The sequence below is a fragment of the Salmo trutta genome, chromosome 2 (assembly GCF_901001165.1).
Source record: "Salmo trutta chromosome 2, fSalTru1.1, whole genome shotgun sequence".
Taxonomy (NCBI): domain Eukaryota; kingdom Metazoa; phylum Chordata; class Actinopteri; order Salmoniformes; family Salmonidae; genus Salmo; species Salmo trutta.
The window spans coordinates 60,251,655-60,266,915 of NC_042958.1; the positions used below are offsets into that span (position 1 = coordinate 60,251,655).

At 42.0% G+C, this 15,261-nt stretch overlaps 2 protein-coding genes across 3 annotated transcripts; both read right to left on the reverse strand.

The window, feature by feature from the left end:
- Nucleotides 1-54: 54 nt before the first annotated feature.
- On the reverse strand, nt 55-3,674 carry cox6b1 (cytochrome c oxidase subunit 6B1). 2 transcript variants are annotated; one of them, XM_029708997.1, is made up of 4 exons: nt 3,406-3,674; nt 1,535-1,648; nt 1,055-1,155; nt 55-292 (listed from the first exon to the last, which is right to left on the reverse strand). In XM_029708997.1, the coding sequence occupies exons 2-4, from the start codon at nt 1,638-1,640 to the stop codon at nt 239-241; spliced, it is 261 nt and encodes an 86-aa protein (XP_029564857.1). In that variant the 5' UTR covers nt 1,641-1,648; nt 3,406-3,674; the 3' UTR covers nt 55-238. The 2 variants fall into 2 exon arrangements, with proteins under 2 accessions (XP_029564857.1, XP_029564847.1); XM_029708987.1 differs by having other exon boundaries at nt 3,328-3,671.
- A 2,577-nt stretch (nt 3,675-6,251) lies between these two features.
- Nucleotides 6,252-15,147, reverse strand: fam234a (family with sequence similarity 234 member A). Its single transcript, XM_029709044.1, has 12 exons — nt 15,024-15,147; nt 14,031-14,324; nt 13,695-13,805; nt 12,860-13,042; nt 12,411-12,535; nt 12,021-12,153; nt 11,620-11,752; nt 11,261-11,404; nt 10,395-10,476; nt 10,107-10,259; nt 9,737-9,839; nt 6,252-9,450 (listed from the first exon to the last, which is right to left on the reverse strand). Exons 2-12 carry the CDS (start codon nt 14,287-14,289, stop codon nt 9,239-9,241), a joined length of 1,638 nt encoding a protein of 545 aa, XP_029564904.1. The 5' UTR covers nt 14,290-14,324; nt 15,024-15,147; the 3' UTR covers nt 6,252-9,238.
- Nucleotides 15,148-15,261: the final 114 nt, after the last annotated feature.

Genomic DNA, 15,261 nt, shown 5'->3' on the forward strand with positions numbered 1-15,261 from the left:
GTCATGTAATGCTGCTTCTCTTTAATGCCCCCCAAAAATATATGGACTCTTCAGTTTGATAAATATCGCCCAAGACACTTTAATGCAGAATCTGCAACACAATTATTCTCTTTGATAAGGAATGACTACGGTATTCAGTTATACTCTGCTCACATTCCAAAGGAGTAGTGGACGACCGACCTGGAGTCCTACTCATACAAACATATTGCCATGAAGTACACTTCTTTGGAGATGCCATTCAAATTTTCCCTGGGAAGGTCCCCTCCTCCCTCTGGTCGTCCCATTTCTGGATCTGGGGGACAAACGGGTAAAATAAACATTTACTTGACAGACCAGACCAGTTAAAACCCCTACATGTTGACGTAGTTGTAACAGACCAATTATCCTGCATGATTTTTATTCGATTTGGATTGGGTATAGTAATACAGTATCTCATTTTGCGAAAGGTCAATGAACTCTGAGAGGTATCACATGTTTGAATATTAACTCTGCTGACTAAAGAGTTTGCCTTTTCATGGCCACTATTTGCTTGACTTGATAAGGCCGGAGTCATGTATAGCTCAGAATAGGGCTAGCTGAATAAGGCCTGAGCTTTTTTCTCCAATAATGCTTACTGTCTGTTGTACCAGCAATAGTTGACGACAGACCCCCTTCAAATGATGTCTATAACCCTTTATAACCCTTCAAATGATGTCTATAACCCTTTATAACCCTTCAAATGATGTCTATAACCCTTTATAACCCTTCAAATGATGTCTATAACCCTTTGAACCCAGTAACCTCTTTAATAAAAAAATAAAAAAGCCATGCTTGAAATTCAGTTCAGTGTAGCAAATCACACTATGTACCATAATAGCCTGTTGTTTTGCTTTTAAAGTGAATAAAAATGTGTAAGAGGATGAACAATGGACACATGACCTCAAATGACCTCAATGTACTTATAGACCAGTCAGTCAACCCACAGTTTATCAATACTGTAGGTCTACTTCAGAAATCCTATCCAATTCACTTAAGGACTTTTAGCTAATGAAAAATAATATCTTAAAAGCATTACCCAGGAAATGGGGCACAGTGATTTGTAGACCCTCTTATACCAGTCACACGGGGCAGTGTCGACTCCTTTGGCGTCCAGGGATTTTTGGCAGCGATGATAATCTATAAATATAGCAACAACAATGGGGATGTTGGGAAAAAATGTGCACGTCAATGTCTACAGGGCAAGGGTTGTGGTCTTGTCACTGGTCTTGTGTAAATATACAAAATTGGATTACAGTCCTCTAAAAAGATTAAGGTCAGGGTCTTTAATTGTGACCCTTATTTTACCAGATAAATGAATCACCTTTTTGACACACATTCTAAAATAGAAGTTTTCCACAAGGACATGGTTCTGTCCCACAAAATTAATTGGCACACACTAAACACATTCACAATTAAGAAAGGCACTGGGTAAATACAGGATTTATCTGTACTTGCCTACGTGACTGGTATGACGACAGGACCAGTCCTAGACTTTGACCTTGGAGTCTAGACTTACCCAGATAGTTGTAGAAGCAGTTCCTTGTCTGATTTTGATTGGGGAATCTGGCATCGAAGGGAGCAGTGCGGTAGTTCTGGAGCTTAGTCGCAATATCCTCTGCCATTTTTAGTTCTGTCGGGAAAACATGCTTGAATGAGGAGGATGCAAGAAAATGGAATAACCTCTGTCAAAAGCCTACAATGACGCTATCAATTGAAGGCAGGGCCCACCCCAGGCATAAGCGACATAAGCAGTTGCTTAGGGCTCCCGGCAGCTAGGGGGCCTCTGACCAAAAAATTTAAAGAATATATATATGTATGTATGTATGTATGTATGTATGTACGTACGTACGTACGTACGTACGTACGTACGTACGCACGCACGCACGCACACACACACACACACTATATATTATATATGTGTGTGTGTTTATTATACATTTTTGGCAACTGTTCTCACCTTACTGAGAGTAAGAATAATAGAATATAGCAGGTGCAATTTCGAAATGTGGTTGTGCATCAGCAGTTTTTCTCTTATTATGTCAGTCACTAACAGTCACTCAATTAGCCATGTCAGCTGACAATTTTTTGATTGGTAGTTAGTTTAGCCAGCTATCTAAACTTGTAGTAATCATGGCCGAAAACCGACTAGATACGCAGGGCACGTGTCCATGGGCCCTAACCTCCAGGGGGCCCATTTTAATTTTGTTCATCATTCTCACTCAGATAGCATAGTAACATTGCATAAGTCATGGCAAAATGTTTGGAATTGCAGGAAACTAGCCTTAAAACTGCAAAAAGTTCTCTCCACCCCATGGCAAAATAGGTAGGATTGCAGGAAATTAGCTGTAAAACTAAAGGACAAAATGTCTCTGCCCCATGGCAAAATGAGTAGAATTGCATGAAATGTGTTATAAAATTGAAAAATGTTATCTCCCCCATGGCAAAATGTGTAGAATTTCCGGAAATTCGCTGTAAAACTGCAAAATGTTTCTCTCTGCCCCATGGCAAAATTAGTAGAATTGAAATTCAGTAGAATTGCATGAAATTTGTTATACAATTGCAAACTGTTCTCTCCGCCCCATGGCAAAATGTGTAGAATTGCAGGAAATGTACTTTACAACATAAATGTTTCTCTTTATCGTCAAAAGGGGGGGCCACTAAAATGTTTTTTCACAAGGTGCCCCCCCAACCAAATCTCGCTTTGGTCCCCAAAAGGCTAGGGCCGGCACTGAGTGAAGGTGACTATAAAGCTCCTTAGCACGTATGATGAGGCTACGTTTAGGCTACACCACAGACAAAATAGTCTCATTTCAATTGTCTACGACCTAAGTGTCGATTTTTAAGGAAAAGAAGCAATAAATATAAGTGGGGCGTGATATAAGTGGGGCGCCACAAGCCTAATGCAATGGCCACTTTTCTACATTACAGAACTTAATTTGACGAATTGGTATTTAGGTACAATAATACAGAAATAGAATAGGTTAATAGGAACGCCAATACAATGTTCTTAAGCATAATCACCCATATCTAAGACGTAGCCTTCTTAATCATAACCACTAATGAATTAGTCCTAATTACGTTTTTTTGTCTGTTAATTGAGAGTGTTGTATACGATAAATAAGTCACTCGCAAGCAAATTAGTAAATAAAAAAACTAGGCTAATGATCGACTTGTTTGCTCATGGTTTCATTTTCAGAAGCTTCCCACGATAATTAAAACACTATATTCGTGTTGCATAAAATATTGTGTAGGACCTAAATACATGCTGATTTTATTTAGGCTTATACTAAAAATGTAACAAATATTTACCTTTGTGGCAAGTGCTGCGTTGTTCAAAGTGACTATTGTACTAACGATGATGATACCCGAACACCACGCGTGGGTTACCTTGGCTGATGACTGGAGTGCGCCCTGGCGCGCGCGCTGGTCTTGTGGATGTTGTAGCCGTGCAGTCCTATCAAAACGGTATGGCGGACGCAGGTCACATTGGAATGACTGAGATAGTTTAATCATGTGCAAGATCGATCACATACAACTAAGGATAAATCACTGGAAACCTTTTGTTTTCCCAAAAATATGGTAATTGCCATCATTTGTGTGATATTATAGGTGTATGGAAAAACATGATAGCCTACATTTTGCAGTTGAGGAAGTGGCAGTTTAACAGGAATTCTGTCCGCTTGTTACTAGTAGATCATTGATATAGGCCTGGCCTAATGCCAAAATAGGTTAGATAAGACAGGAAAAAGTTTGTATTTGTAAATAATAACTGTAATCTGTACCGTATGTTACACTGATAACTTTTGGGGAGAGAATTTAATAAAGATAGGCTAGGTTGAATGAGCTGAATTTTTTATTTTATAAGAACTATAGCCAGCTGTATTTGGGTACCATTTTGGGACATGGATGGATGCAAATCCATTGCCAAGTTAAAGTCACAATTGATGCTATCCAGATGCGCCTATTGATCAATCGATGGATATAGATGGACAGACATCCATCAACACATGCGCGCTATCATTCGTATGTCTGAGCTGGCTTAATCGCTCTGTCGGTTTGTAAAACAATAACCCTTCCCTACACTATAAAGATCATTTTCAAATGAACCCAAACAAACGCCGAGAAAACCGTCACTGCGCAACAGTCTCCACCTCTTCAGACATTGAACTTTCCCTTTTCTAGACGAGTCTGCTCTAGACCCGAGTCTACGGCGCTGCATCTCAATGCAAGAGGCGTCACTGCAGTCCCTGGTTCGAATCCAGGCTGCATCACATCCGGCCGTGATTGGGAGTCCCATAGGGCGGCGCACAATTGGCCCAGCGTCGTCCGGGTTTGGCTGGGGAAGGCCGTCATTATATATAAGAATTTGTTCTTAACTGACTTGCCTGGTTAAATAAGAATAAATTGAATGCAAAAGAATGTCGAACAGCTTCGCTCTTTGCCACCCCTATAGGACTCGGTCTAAAACTCCGCGAGGAAAGATGTTACATTCTTCTCCTCAAAAAGGATCGGAAAAAGGATCGGATATCTGTATCCAAATGCCTATACCCAGTGCAAGTCATGGGGAAACATATCATGCCAACAGACACAACCGCGGTGAGACGTGAGCGCTCGTTCTCCCTCCCAGCACCATGCGTAAAGATTATTCTGCGCATGCCAGTGCTCTGCTCAGTGCGGAAACTATAGCCTACAGTTCTAGGTATATCATTGGGCGCGTTTGAGTGGTAAACCGAAAGTAGACTGTAGACGGAATTCGAGGAGTGAATTCGGGGGAGGTACATATGCAACGACAGCAAGTCAGACAACTTCTGCTGTTCTAAGAAACCTGACCGTTGCAGACATGGCATTCGTCTTTGTTATTGTGGATGATATCAAAAATCCACTTCTCCTACATGAAGCTGAACATGATCAACAGGAAATTAGATACCGGCCCAAGCTCTTTAACATTCACAAGACTTGTTTTGTGTTTTTGTGATGGTTTTCTCAATATATAACCAGGTGGAATGTATAGGCTACTAGAATGAGAACATGTGTTTTTGCAGCATATGGAATATGCTCTGTTGATTGCCATTATTTCATGCCATTATTTGTACCTTCCTCATTAGCATTTGTGAATTGTAACAGGTCGGATTAGATGGAGTCCATAAAGATTCTTAGTGTGTGGTAATTGATTGCATGTCAGCATCACTACAGGCTGGAGTGTAGTTCCTTAATTCTCAATGTTTACGTTGCTTTTGTCAGTAAGCATGTAAATAACATACTTTTATACAATCACATGAAGGACAAAACACTCACTGTACAGAAACAGATTAGACTATACATGTACATCAGCTCTCATACCGGCTAAACAATATGAAAAGGATTAGACTATATGTATATCAGTTCACATAAATTACTGGGTAAACAATATGCCAAGCAGACAAATGCGCTTGGTATTCACCCACGAGTGGTGTCTGGGGTACTTAAGGGGCTCATTAAGGGCCAGTTTCCCGGACAGATTTAAGCCTCTAAAATTGCTAGTGTAGAAATCCCCTACAATAACCCATGTGTAGTCTACAATATGTTTACTGAACAAAAATATAAACACAACATGCAACAATTTCAAAGATTTTACTGAGTTACAGTTCATATAAGGAAATCAGTCAATTTAAATAAAATCATTAGGCCCTAATCTATGGATTTCCCATGACTGGGCAGGGGTGCAGCGATGGGTGAGCCTTGGAGGGAATAGGCCCACCCACTTGGCAGCCAGGCCCACCCACTGGGTAGCCAGGCCCAGCCAATCAGAATGAGTTGTTTCCCACAATATGGCCTTATTACAGACAGAAATACTCCTCAGCACCCCACCCCCCTCAGCTGATCCCGCAGGTGAAGAACCCGGATGTGGAGGTCCTGGGCTGGCGTAGTTACACGTGGTCTGCGGTTGTGAGGCCGGTTGGACGTACTGCCAAATTCTCTAAAACAATGTTGGAGACAGCTTATGGTAGAGAAATGAACATTCAATTCTCTGGCAATAGCTCTGGTGGACATTCCTGCAGTCAGCATACCAATTGCACGTTCCTTCAAAACTTGAAACATCTGTGGCATTGTGTTGTGTGACAAAACAGCACATTTTAGTGGTCTTTTGTGCACAACATTTGAGAGAAATACCCTTTTTGTGTGTATGGAAAATTTTAGGGTTTTTTTTTCAGCTCATGTAACATGGGATCAACACTTTACATGTTGCGCGTTTATATTTTTGTTCAGTGTATTCCATTTTATTAACACACTTAATAGACGATCCAGACATTTGCATTTGTTTGGTGAAAGCAATATTGCAGACAAGACAAATTGTAGGCTATAACATAGGGACAACATCACATTAACATCTAGATAAATACATTAGGTATATTGTCACGAGTAGGATATTTAATTTATTTATGCTAGAAATTTGGATCACATGTATATGCCTATGTAATTCAATTGTAAGGATAAAAAATGTATTTAAATGCTAAAGTCATCCACCCAGAAAAGTAAACATGCATTGCTAATAACCAATGATAGGTGGCCACATCAACCATTTATGAGCATGTAGTGCCTTTTGCTTCCAAGAAAACAGAAAAAGGTTGTCTTCCATAAAGCTTTGGTTCCGCAGAGAAACTGCAGATATTTACAGTCGAAAGTGCATGACGTTTGATCACATGGTTGTTGTAGTCACAAGTCTGACCATTTTTATACCCATAATGCAACACACTTTGAAAGGTGTTGGTCAACGTCTTGACAAAAGTGATCCAATCGAATGCGCTCATTGATTAAGTAATAAAGCTGGCCCTAGTGAGATGTGACCGACTCATCCAACTCTGAATTTCAAGTCGGGAACTCGGGGCCCCTTTCTAGAGGTCTGACTTTTTACGACCTGAAGATCACCGACGTCCAGTGGTGTCAAGTAACTAAATAAAAAAATACTTTGAAGTTCTACATAAGTCGTTTTTTGGGGCTCTGTACTTTACTATTTATATTTTTGACATCTTTTACTTCACTACATTCCTAAAGAAAATATGTACTTTGTTTTTAATCATACATTTTCTCAGACACCCAAAAGTAGCCTACGCTTTACATTGAGAATGCTCATGCTGGACAGCATTTATGGTCCAATTCAAGCACCTATCAATATAACGCATTGTCATCCCTACTGCCTCTGATCTGGCGAACTCAATAAACACAAATGCTGTTTTTGTAAATTATGAGTGTTGGAGTGTTCCCCTGTTTGTACATAATTTAAAAAAAATAAGAACATTGTGATATCGGGTTTGCTTAATATAAAAAATGTGATGTACAACTTTTACATGTTATAACAATTTAGTACTTTTTCAACTACTGTACATTTAAAACCAGATACTTTTACTCAAGTAGTATTTTACTGGGTGACTCTTTTTTACTAGTCATTTTCTATTAAGGCATCTTAACTTTTACTCAAGTATGACAATTGAGCACCTTTTCCACCTCTGCAGACATCATGATTTGACCTCGTATTTTTCCAGAGTTCCCATGCTGCGTTCAAAACAACTGGGAACTTGGAAAAATAAGGAGGTCAAATCATGACTTCAGTGATCTTTAGGTCGGAAAGTCGGAGCTCTAGAATGAGGCCAGAGTTCACGAGCTGGATGACCATTCAAATCGATTTCCCCCCAGTCTGAGCTTTTTTTTACGAGTTCAGTTGTTTTGAATGCACTGAAGTTGGAGATTTCCAAGTTCCCAGTTGTTTTGAACGTGGCACCAGTTATGCTTGGAGCAGCTTGCGGATTTGACAGATCATGCAGTTCCACCTAGTCTGGCTGATACGCAACTACACAGCAAGTTGTGACTCAAGTCAGGGACTTCGAGAGCTGGGGGGGGGGGGGGGGGGGGGGGGTTAAATACTACAAAATTAGGATCAATGAGTTAGCCAGCTAACTTGGCTAAATATTCTGATGTAACTTGTTTTTTGAAAGATAAGCTTTAAATGGGCATGGTCTAATTTATTAAACAAACAAAAACATATCTAAGTTTAGCTATTTTAATGAACCAGAAAATCAAGTTATTTCTGGTTGCAGATTCAGCGATAGAAATATAAAGGTCATTTCCGATTGAGCGGACATGTAGCGTTTACCGTGAATACAGTTTCCGCTAAAGCGCGAACAATGCCTTTACATTTCAATCACGCTGCAAAGCTGAACTTCTGTGATACAGATTGAATAGAAACCTAAGTTCCTCCTCCAACACAGCAAAAACAAAAGCTTTGCAGGTGTCGGCTAGCGCAGATCTGAAAAATGTTTTTAGAAATGAATAGATAACTAAAATGAGAAGGAAAAACCATCTCAAAAAGAAGGTTCAATATATTCATGTATAAGGCAAACTATAAAACCCTCATTCCCGTACAAGTTCACATTAAAGCCTATATTTGTTTGAAAGAGATGGGGGGGTAGCCCATAAGAATTTTCTCAAGCTTTCCTTTTCTGTCATCTTTTGCCTGATTTGAACGTCAACACACAGATCACCAGAAACGTTCAACTTTCAAGTCTTGAGTCCCTCATACAGGGCTTACAGCTCTTTCAATGTGCATTTAAAAAGACCCTAATTTACACCAACTTGGAATAGTACTGTACCTGCTACTAGTTTCATCTGATTGTCATCTACCACAGTACCTCTGGCTACAATATAAGGCTATGACTTGTAATTTTATATGGAAGCAGTACCCTTAAGATATTTCCACTAACCACAGGGTTGCCCATGCAGCTCTTTGGGGCTTTTAGTGCCTCTTTTTGTTGCATAACAATCACTTAGTCACTTTAGCCACCTTTACAGAGGCTGAAGTTGCTACAGCAAAGGTTTCTAAAAACTATCCCACATGGTAGCCTACTAGCTGTGCATAAATGAATTCAGACACAGTACCTCATAATACCATATTGCCTGGTTGGTATTCCCTGGCAGTCTTCGTGATTAGTGCAGTTATTGGTTGCATAGACCCAAAGCCAAGTCTGCCTCTACCTTACCTATTTCCGCGCTAAGAAAACTGAGCTAAATTAATCTGATTGTCATGATGGGACAGTCGGAATACAAGGTCAGCAGAAGAAGGTTTAGTAGTCAGCTTTAAGGTAACCATAGCTACACAGTTGGTTGATTGTCAGCAGTAACGGTTGTCATATCTATTGTAACACAGTTTCGATATCAGTAGCAATGTTGTCATGGTAACAGTGGCCTGTCACTCATCGCTGAAACGCAGTCTCTGGAAGGCCTCTTTGATCTCCTCGTTAGTGTCTTTGCTGCTTATGGAGCCCAGGCGGAGGACCCGGCTGTCGGTGACATCCTGTTTCAGTTTGCGCTTGCTAAGGTCCACCGTCCCCTCGGCCCCCTCCCCCTCGGGTCCCGTCAACATGATGTAGCAGGCGTGGCGCCCCCACTCCAACAGGGTGGCTAGGACAGGCAGGAAACACATGGACATCAAGTCATGTAGGCTTAGAGAATAGTCATTATCCTCAAGTACAATAGACTAGGGCTGTGTCTGAAAACGTTACTAGACGTCAAATCCTTTTTCCCCTCAATTCCTCACCTCCCTCTCAAAGCGCATCGGAGGAAAAGATCCAAGGTCCCTCCTCCTCCCTGAGGGCGGTGCGGTAATAACGTTTTCAGACAGCCGAGCTATTGAGACGGTTCACTGGTCCCGCATAATGACATTGTTTCGCTCAATCATGTAGCTCACCTTTAAATGCAATGATGTGGTCCATGACGTTGCTCTTCTCCAGGAGAACTGTGGAGTAGTGGGGATACAGCATGTAGGAGCGCCGCTCCTCACTCAAATCCCTCTGGTAGGAAAGCATTCCTTTAGAAACAGGTCAGCGTGTCTAAAGAGCACCACTATGACAGATGTGAATGGGATCGACCTGGGATCGAACCCGGGTATTCTGCATGCCACCAGCCTGTGCTAGCCCACTGAGCTGAATCCTAGGCATTAACTCGGGAAGCTAACGCAAGCCTTCAGATTCTCAGGCTAAGGTTCCGTGAACACAGAGGAAGATGTAACGAGATGAAGATCAGTGAATGATCCGTTCTCATAGAGTCACTGTACTCACTGTAGCGTTGGCCTCGGAGGGCATCAGCCCCCAGAACATGAACACAGAGAAGGAGTTGATGGTGTTGACTGAGGCTGGCTTGGGTGAGTTGGGGCTGGCCAGTAGGTTGACCTCCCACAGTGTGCCTCCAGTGTTTCCGTCCAGGATCACCACCTACAATGCACACAGAGCAGGGACAGATGTCGCATTCAATGCAAATGCAGCTAGGAGTGGAAAAACAAAAAGGGATGAAATACCAAGCAGGTAAGTTGAGTCTCTTCTATTGCTTCCAAGCTGGTCCCCACATACCCTTTTAATGCGGTTGCCAATGTCCTCCTCGATCACTATGTCGAGTGTGCCATCTTTGTTGAAGTGGCCAAAGGAAGGCTCGCTGAGGGGAGAGGAGAAACGTACAGTACCAGTTAAAAGTTTGGACACACCTACTCATTCAAGGGTTTTTCTTGATTTTCTACATTGTAGAATAATAGTGAAGACATCAAAACTATGAAACAACACATATGGAATCATGTAGTAACCAAAAAACTGTTAAACAAATCAAAATATATTTTATATTCTTCAAAGATGCCACCCTTTGCCTTAATGACAGCTTTGCACACTCTTGGCATTCTCTCAACCAGCTTCATGAGGTAGTCACCATGAATGCACGTGACTGTTAATTGAAATGCATTCAAGGTAACTACTTCATGAAGCTGGTTGAGAGAATGCCAAGCGTGTGCAAAGCTGTCATCAAGGCTAAGGGTGGCATCTTTGAAGAATATCAAATATATTTTGATTTGTTTAACAGTTTTTTGGTTACTCCATGATTCCAAATGTGTTATTTCATAGCTTTGATGTCTTCACTCTTATTCTACAATGTAGAAAATAGTAAAAATAAAGAAAAACCCTTGAACGAGTAGGTGTGTCCAACCTTTTGACTGGTACTGTACTTAAAACCCTCCCAGTCAGTACACGACATTGGCCCAAACACCTTGGTTATCACAGTTGTCGTCACACACACACACGAGGAATTCAGAGCGTGGCAATTTATTATAAATGTTAAGGAATACAAGGAGGTTGTTAGTCCTGATATGACCATTCAAAACTGTTTATTGAGTAAGCTACATGACAATGTTAACTAACTAATCAGTGTGTAGGGTGATGACGGTTTTTTTAACCTGAGGACTGTGCTGGTGTTGACTCTCCACAGTAAGTTCAGACTGTCGCCATCTATCAGCACCACACTACCCCCAGTGACCAGTAGCAGGTTGGAGCGACCCTCTGCCTTCCCTGTCCTTAACACGTATCTCAATGACCCAGACCTGCAGGGGAGGAACGGCCATCCAAAGGAAAGACTCCATGTTAGCATTAGCAATTCATTTCAGTCCATGGTCCAGGTTATTGAACATAAGACATGAGAAATGATAATTTAACCACTAGACGTTTGGTATATTGGTGTTGTGTTTTACCCCAAGCTGTGACATTTTGAGGCATTGTGAGAATTGTGTATTAGCGTCTAGCTGCTGCGCCATCTTACTCATAGATTGATACAAGGCCAGAGGAGTCATTGGCTTTGCGCTCCCAGTGCTTGTCCTTCTTGAGGCCTTTTTCCATGCCTGCCTTAGCCTGGGCTGCAATGCTCCACAGGGCCAGGCCATACAACCCCGAGTCTGGGGAGAGGGGACAAAGGGCAGTGACAACAGTCATAACATTACACTGACATCAATATGCTGTGGGCTGTAGCCAACTAGCCATATAGGACCCTTAAATCAATATACTGGGATAAATCACTGACCATTGGACAAGGTCACATACAGTAGGACTGAAATCAATGTGTTCTATCACATAGAATGTTATGAGAATAGTTTGGTCAGTGAGTTATTGACAGCAGATCTATAAATGAACTCACTAGCAGGCTTTGGCAAATGGCTTGCTCACCTTTCTGGAGCAGTACATAGTTGGAGCCTTTCCCTGTGGAGTGGAGGAGATGCATGGCACACTCAGCGGTGTCAAGAACCACCTCTGAGCCAATCTGGACACCGGTCTTCCCTGAGAGGATCGCCAGCTGTGTCTAGTGCGCAACGAATAACAATTGAACAAACTGTCTTGAGGTCTTCTGTTGAAAGGTACTGGCACAGAGGTTGGCATTTCATGTGTGAAGCACACATTTTCTCATGCATTACTGTCCTGTGTTTTAAAGAAGAGGTATAAAACGGAAACAGTGAAAAATCCTATAATATCGCATACTCTAGTCTGAGTGGTCGTCATACGGAACACAGCTGGTGAGTGCGACTAGACTGAGACATCGAGGACGCCTCTGAGGTTTACCTGCGTTGGGCTGGGCGCCACCAGAGCCACGTCGCTTACCCCGTCCCCATCCAGGTCTGAGACACTGAGGACCGGTAAGGTACTCCTCAGGTTGGGAGGCTCTAGCCGCGCCCACGTCACCACTCCTGTACAGAAATACCAAGTATTCAGAATGCACTCACAGCTACAACCCCCCCTCCATCATAAATCATGAAAGTTTTCTTCGAAGTGAGTCAGGTTACAAAATAGTGACGAGAGACAGACCAAACTATCATACATTAGAGGCACATATTTGCGATTTACGAAAGACGTGAGGAGAGAAAGCATGAATACTTCAAGTGTGAAGTTCAACCACCATTGTGGTGGAAAAGGTGTGAAAACATGACTATACGTTCCTGCTCAGGTGTTGTTTGTGAGATAGTAGAGAGAGAGGTGAGTAAACGAGAGAGTCGTGAATCGGAGTCACTCACCAGTGTATTTGTCGATGGCAGTGAGCTGGTTGGAGTGGGACAGCAGGCAGCCCCTGTCGGTTTCTCCAAGGCCGTCCAGGCCACACTGGGCCCAGTGGAACTCAGGGGCCAAGGGCCGCTCCCACAGAGTCTCCCCGTTGGTCCCTGCTACCGCCGACACAAACACACAAGGTGTGTCCAGACCTGGAAGTCATACAGCACACGTGAATCTCACAGACACTGCCAAGCTACAGATTTTACAATGACACAGCAGACAATATATTGGTTAGAACAATTACAGTAGGAATTAGAAAACAGTATCTCTGTATTGAGGAAACTTTAGCTTGTCTTCTGGGAATCTTTGGCTGGCAGCCTCTACTTTTACTGGAATCTCAAACCATTCTACAAAAGCAGCTACATACTCCTCATTATTATGCTTAAATGCCCAATGCAGCCATTTTTATATTAATATCAAATTATTTATAAGTAACAATTAAGTTGCTAACTGTTATAGATTTCCATTCAAAGTTTTTTGTTAAAAAAATTCTCAAGCAAGAATTCTGATAGGACTTTCTTGGAGTGATCAGAATGTTTTATTTTATTTAACTAGAATGGGGATGTCACCATGAAAACTCCCACCCATGCAAACCTGCTGATTAGAAGGTCCTGTGTAGACTGTATTTTAAACCAGAAGCTATCAGGAAATAACACAATATTTGTTCAACCTTTTAGTGTTAGTTTCATCAGCTATCTACAATATGATACTTAAACACAGGGAAAACATAACTTTGACTGCAATGGGCCTATAGCAAGACAAAGCATGAAGCATTTGCTGTAAGACCTGTATTCCTAGTACCTTCAGCAAAACAACTAATGTTCTGACTGCCCTCCTGGGCCTTCAGGACAAACAACACGTCCAACACTTTGTCTTTGCTTGCATCCTCAATGGCCAGGAAATCATAGGTGGCTGTGAGAGAAAGGAAAGGAAGTAAGTTTAACCTTTTGGGAAAAGAAACAAACAGTACATCTAGGGTTGTTTCCCCAGACAGTTAAAGCCTGGTCCTGTACTAAATGCTATTTTCATGGAGATTGAGACTTTTCTGTCCAGTCCATAGTGCAAAACAACACAGGGGTTAAATAACTTCTTAACTGGCCTTCTCTGGTCTATTGTGTCACTGTATCTCTTCCTCACCTGCTTGGGGGAAGGTGCGGTTCCAGAAGGTGAGGTATTGCGGACGGACGGGACAGGGGATGATGAAAGAGAAGGCGAAGACGATGATGAGGCAGAGGAAGAGGGAGAGGAAGAAGGCAGCCGTCCTCCAGTGGGACAACTTGGCCAGACCCAAACTCTTCTTCTTGGTCTGCACTGGTGGTGCCGTTCCACCACCCTCAACCCCATCCTCCTCCCTCTTCAGGGGGTCGGCTTCTGTGGCATGGTCTGTTGGCTCCATTATCTCTTCAGCAATGTGTCATAGCCCGAACAGACCTAAACACAGAGAAAATGTGGTGCAATGGACACAAACCTATACCGCCTCCTCAGCACTGACACAGTACCAAATGTATTCCTGTCTGCCTGTGGGACTCCAGCCATTTCCACACTCGCACCATCTCACTCCAAACCTTTTCAAGTTTGCCTCCAGAAATTTCTGAACAAAACAATAACATGCTTATTAACCCATGACCTTAGCTAGCTAGATACCATGTAACAGCATGCACTATTTATATCCTGAGGTACAATTTCAGTGTTTAATTCTAGATACCCTGACTCCGTTTGGGTTCTGGATTCACCACTTCCGTAAACAAAGAACTAACTAATCTCTCATTAACATATTGTCGTGGACAGATGAAACAGTAAAATAAACTTTCGCGAGAGAATTTTACTTCTGGGTAACCGAGATTAAGAATCAGCTGGCGTTATTTGCCTGCGGTAATAATGCATAACATGTCAATTTAGCGAGTTAATTTCATTGAAAGCCTGGTCAAGTTACCACAACTTCTAGCTAGCTAGCTTAGATAACAAGCTAGTTAACGTTAGATAACGCGTTTCAGGCTCAAAACGTATTCGTTGGCATTCTCTCAGACTAGACTAGCTAGCTAACTATCTAGATAGTTTCACCATTCAATTTCGAGCCCTTAAATAAATGTCTAATTTATTTCAAGTAATTGATTTATTTTTTTATCTTACTTTAGAAGCTACTTCTGTCCGTGTCTTTGTTTGATCGAGAACTGTCAATCCAACTTCACCTGCGTAAACAATTCACACCTTGACAGGCCCTACTTGCTATGGTGAAATAGTAATTGCAATCTGGGATCATTGGGACGACCCAACCTTACCCTTTTTACGTTTCAGCTTCAATGGGGATAGGGACATCCCAAGGATCCCCGATTGCATGCACCATCGTGAAACGAGCTAACTTGAGGCT

Excerpts from the sequence above, each read along its gene's own strand:
- fam234a (XM_029709044.1), bottom strand. The coding sequence starts at position 14,289 with ATGGAGCCAACAGACCATGCCACAGAAGCCGACCCCCTGAAGAGGGAG. Across the intron at positions 10,477-11,260 it reads AACACCAGCACAGTCCTCAG|CGAGCCTTCCTTTGGCCACT; the intron begins GTTAAAAAAACC and ends CTCTCCCCTCAG. Across the intron at positions 10,260-10,394 it reads TTGGCAACCGCATTAAAAGG|GTGGTGATCCTGGACGGAAA; the intron begins GTATGTGGGGAC and ends TGTGCATTGTAG.
- cox6b1 (XM_029708997.1), bottom strand. The coding sequence starts at position 1,640 with ATGGCAGAGGATATTGCGACTAAGCTCCAGAACTACCGCACTGCTCCC. Across the intron at positions 1,156-1,534 it reads CTGCTTCTACAACTATCTGG|ATTATCATCGCTGCCAAAAA; the intron begins GTAAGTCTAGAC and ends CTATATTTATAG. Across the intron at positions 293-1,054 it reads CACTGTGCCCCATTTCCTGG|ATCCAGAAATGGGACGACCA; the intron begins GTAATGCTTTTA and ends TTTGTCCCCCAG.